Source organism: Triticum urartu, chromosome 2A (genome assembly GCF_056163025.1).
Source record: "Triticum urartu cultivar PI428250 chromosome 2A, HENAU_Tu73, whole genome shotgun sequence".
Lineage (NCBI taxonomy): Eukaryota > Viridiplantae > Streptophyta > Magnoliopsida > Poales > Poaceae > Triticum > Triticum urartu.
The window spans coordinates 431,139,736-431,144,540 of NC_141874.1; the positions used below are offsets into that span (position 1 = coordinate 431,139,736).

At 52.1% G+C, this 4,805-nt stretch overlaps 1 protein-coding gene across 1 annotated transcript; it reads left to right on the top strand.

The window, feature by feature from the left end:
* The first annotated feature begins 1,436 nt into the window (after nt 1-1,436).
* Nucleotides 1,437-4,112, top strand: LOC147985350 (uncharacterized). Its single transcript, XM_087541528.1, has 3 exons — nt 1,437-2,322; nt 2,914-3,107; nt 3,288-4,112. The coding sequence occupies exons 1-3, from the start codon at nt 1,437-1,439 to the stop codon at nt 4,110-4,112; spliced, it is 1,905 nt and encodes a 634-aa protein (XP_087397654.1).
* The last annotated feature ends 693 nt before the right edge of the window (nt 4,113-4,805 follow it).

The window sequence follows — 4,805 nt, forward strand, 5'->3', positions numbered from 1 at the left end:
ACAAATTTTGAAATTTCAATGCTTTTTGGAAAGCGCAACACATTTTGAAATTGTGAACATTTCTTGACAAATTGATTTTGGAAATCCAAAACATTTTCAGAAAACAAGACCATTTTTTGAATTCAAGAATCAAATTTTGAAATTTAGAACAATTTGAAAATCCCAGAAAATGTTTGAAAACACAAACATTCTTTGAATACGTGAACAAAATTTTGAAAACAGAAACATTTTTGAAAACTTTGAACAATTTTTGTGAACGCGGAGAATTTTTAAAACTTCTAACAATTTTTTAAAAACACAAAATTAGTAAAATTCAGAGCTAAATTTGGAAACACAAATATTTTTGAATATTTTAAACTTTCTAAAAATTAATAAAAATAGAAAAGGAGAACAGAGGAAGAAATGAAACAGAAAAATCAAAAAAGAAAAAGAAAAGGAAAAGGAAAATAATAATAATAATAATAATAATAATAATAATAATAATAATAATAATAATAATAATACAGTTTAGGAACCTTCTAGAAGGTTCCAAAAACCAATAAAACCTGGTTGGGGTCTAGGTTCCCACAACCGAAACTGAGAAGCTATGTGTGTATAGCGGGAGATAGGCCGGCTCAATTGGTCGCATGCGTGTACGATTGGTCACCTTTTGACGCAAAGTGCGTCAAATAGAGTTTTTCACACATATGGCCAACATATTGGCTCGGGGTGCATGTGGTTGTGCAGCAGGATCCTCCGAAGAGGCTTGCCATTGCAGCTCGAACAGCCGAGAAGTTGAGGACTTGAGGGACATCCAAATGGCCATTTCTAAGAAAGCAATTAATTAAAAAGATTCGGATGAATTTATCCTTCTGATTTGACCTGATTGTAAATCAAACTTTTAACTAAGAAGACAATTAGTAAAAGAGATTCAGATAGATTTTAACCTCCTGATTTGACCTGATTGTAAAATCAAACATTTGAGTATTTGACTGTGATATATTGGACTTCCATCAATCCGGAGTGTTGAACATGTGTACATGTACGTAGGTCTGGGTCCTGTATGCACTACCTGTTGTATCTGTCTCCCTCTGTATGTACGTGTATCTCAGGAGACAAGATACCGGTCGCACCCCTTGTACCTATATATATGCCTAGTGCACGATCAATCAATTATCGATGCACCAAATCATTCTTTACATGGTATCTATCGCAAGTCGATCTTTCCGCTTCCGCTAACCCTAGCCGCCGCCTCGGGCCGCCGCCGCCGCCGCGATCTCCCGCCGCCACCGCCGCCCCAAGCCGCCGCCTCCACCTCTCCTCCCCGCGCGCCCTCCCTCCACCGTGCGCCTCCTTCCCCACGCCGCGCCGCCCCTCCACGCCGCGCCGCCTACCTCCCGCCGCCGCGCCGCTCCTCTCCAGTCGCGCCGCCGCCTCCCTCCCATGATCCCGCCGCCATGTCGTCCAACGCCTCCACCTACTCCAACCCCTTCGCCGTCGACCCCGCTGAAATCCACGACATCAACGTCCAAGCCCGTGTCCCCGTCATCCTCGACGCCTCCAACTCCACGTACTTCATGTGGAAGACGTACTTCACGCTGCTCTTCCGCGAGAACAATCTCGTGGACCACGTGGATGGCACCGTGGACTCCCGCGCCATGGTGGATGACGCCGAGTGGACCGCGATCGACGCCACGATCATCCGGTGGTTCTTCACCACCATCTCCAAGGACTTGTTCCACACGGTCGTGAGCGCCGGCGACGACGCCCGCGCCCTGTGGGTCAAGCTGAACGGCCTCTTCACCGGCAACAAGCTTCAGCGCCGTGTTTTTTTGCAGCAGGAATTTTTTGACTGTCACCAGGATGAACAGTCCATTGATGACTACTGCCGCCGCCTGAAGACGTTGGCGGACGAGCTCTGTGACATTGGAGCCAAGGTGGACGACGACCTCCTCCTCAGCACGCTCACCGCCGGCCTCAACGAGGACTTCGGCAACGCCGCCTCCAACCTATCCTTGATGCCGGAGCCCTCCTTCCCCAAGTTTATGGCGTACTTGAGGTTGGAGGAGCGCCGGATGAAGGGGGTCAAGAAGCGTGTGCAGCACCACGCCCTCGCTGCCGGCACCTCACGCGGCGCCCCTCCACTGGTCGCCCCACCCGCGCCGCGCCAGCAGCCGCCGCCCCCCGCGCCTCCGGGGTACTTTCCCCTCCCGCCCGCGCCTCCTGCCCCTCCCGCTGCCCCCCCCCCCAACAGCTGGGTGGCGGGCGCCGCGGCAACCGTCGCGGGGGCGGCCGCAAGCAGCAACAGGCGCCGGGGGGGCCCCTCGTCAGCAGCAGCAGCAGGTGACTCCCCCATGGACGTACGGCACCAATCCGTGGACCGGCGTCGTCCACGCGTACTCCATGCCGGTCCCTCGGGCTCCGGCTCCGGGCATCCTTGGGCCCCGCCCGGCGGGCCACCAGGCCCTCTTCGCCGCGCAGAACGCCGCTCCTTATAGCGGCTACGGTGCTCCCCCCCCCCCCCCGCCAGCGCCGGCCTACGGGTCCGCGCCGGCCTATGGCGCCGCCATGGGGCCGCGCCCGCCTATGGCGCTGCCGCTTCGGCCTTCGGGGCTGCTCCCGCGCCAGCCTACGGAGGTTCCTACCCTCCTCAGGTGCCGCCGCCGTGGGACCCGGCCCTGCTCGCTGCCCTGCACTCCGCCCCGTCACCAAGCTCCTATGGTGGCGGTGGTGACTGGTACATAGACTCGGGCGCCACTGCTCACATGACTGCTCATCCCGGTAACCTCGCGTCTGCCACTCCCGTTCATACTCCCACTCGTATCACCGTTGGTAACGGTTCCTCCCTACCCATTACTCACGTTGGTCATATGTCTTTTCCTTCTACTTCCACTCCTGTGCATATGTCTAATGTTCTTGTGTCTCCTGACTTAGTCACCAATCTCGTCTCTGTTCGTCGCCTTGCTCGTGAGAATCCTATAACTGTTGAATTTGACGATATCGGTTTTTCTGTGAAGGACGCCCGTACACGGATGGTGCTCCACCGATGTGATAGCCCGGACGAGCTTTACCCAGTGCATCCCTCCGGCGCCACCACCACTCGTCGCCCCGCCGCCTTCACCACCAGTGTCGATCTTTGGCATGCCCGTCTTGGTCATTCCAACTCCACCGTTATGCGTTAGATTCTTCAGAGTTTTTCCTTCTCATGTAATAAGGTCGACGATCACACTTGTGAGGCTTGCCGTCTTGGCAAGCACGTTCGACTTCCCTTTAGCGAGTCTACAAACATTTCCACCTTTCCATTTCAGTTATTGCATAGTGATGTTTGGACGTCCCCGGTTGCTAGCAACACGGGCTACTTATACTATCTGGTGATATTGGATGATTTTACTCATTATGTGTGGACCTTCCCTCTCCGTCGCAAGTCCGACGCTCTTGCCACACTCACCGCCTTTTACTCATATGTCACCACACAGTTTGGTCGTCCTATTCTCGCCTTGCAAACTGACAACGGCAAGGAGTTTGACAACATCACCGTCCGTAATTTACTTGTGTCCCACGGCACCATCTTTCGCCTCACCTGCCCCTACACGTCTCAGCAGAATGGTCGCACCGAGCGCGTCCTTCGCACGCTGAATGACTGTGTCCGCACATTGCTCTTTCACTCCTACGTGCCTCCTCGGTTCTGGCCGGACGCGCTCGCAACCGCCAGCCTACTCATTAACATTCGCCCTTGTCGTTCTCGCTGGAACTACACCCCTCACCAGCTCCTCTTCGGTGCGGTTCCATCTTATGATGGTCTTCGCATTTTCAGGTGTCTCTGTTATCCTAGCACCGCGTCCACTGCTCCTCACAAACTCGCGCCCCAGTCCCTTCCTTGTATCTTTCTTGGATATCCTCCCAACACCAAAGGTTACCGGTGCTATGATCCAGTCTCCCACCGCGTTTTCACTTCGCGGCATGTGTACTTTGATGAGCTCGTGTTCCCGTTTCAGCAGGTACCGTCACCTTCGGAGTCTTCTGCGGCGCGGTTCGTCCCTGCCCCCACCTCTGGCGGACCGCCCAGCCGCGCCCCGGGTCCGGCCCTGCCCGCGCTCCCCGCGTCGGCGGCCCCTGGTGGGATAATCAAGTAAGAAAATAGACCATAAGCCATCCTTTATCTTTTTTTCTAAGAAAGGAACAATAAATAGCTCATAGTTTCCTTGCAACTGCCCTAAGAGTTGTTCTTCTATCATCAGCGAGAGTTTACTTTGCTGTCGATGCAGGCAATAGTAGATAGATTTCTGTACATAGTTGGGCCCAGGCTAAGAAATAAATAATAAATGGATTCCTCCCCCTTTAGCATATGCTTATGTAGCACTCCTATTTTTAATAAGCTTATGGGAAAATACTATAATATGCTTTTCTCCATTCGGAGATTTATATTATGTCTCCTTATTTTTGAAAATAAGTTTTTAAGCAAGTGAGCAAGCCATACCATTCATCCTCTACCTCCTTGTCCATGAAGTCCGTTGACTTTCTTTTTCCGATAAAGGCAGCATATGCCCTAAGAGCCTATTTTTCCACATCAAGAGGAAAGTCCCACACACAACCCCAAAAGAATAAACTGGATGGACCCCTATTCGCGCGCCTATGGACCGATGGTTCCCAACCAGTAACTAGTGCCCCCCTATGGACCACTCCTATGTAACTCCAACAGAAAAGGGAGACAGAATATAAATGGAATATTATGGGCTTGCTCACCCTAAGCAACCGAAGGAAACTCGTATAGAAATACAGGTTTTGCTTCCGCATAAGAAAGGTCGCTACAAAGCTGGCTCACAGTA

Bases quoted from the DNA above. Each gene is read 5' to 3' on its own strand.
- LOC147985350 (XM_087541528.1), top strand. From the start codon at position 1,437: ATGTCGTCCAACGCCTCCACCTACTCCAACCCCTTCGCCGTCGACCCC. The intron at 2,323-2,913 runs GTGACTCCCCCA...CTCCTGACTTAG, and splicing joins CTCGTCAGCAGCAGCAGCAG to TCACCAATCTCGTCTCTGTT. The intron at 3,108-3,287 runs GTCGATCTTTGG...TTTCCATTTCAG, and splicing joins CCGCCGCCTTCACCACCAGT to TTATTGCATAGTGATGTTTG.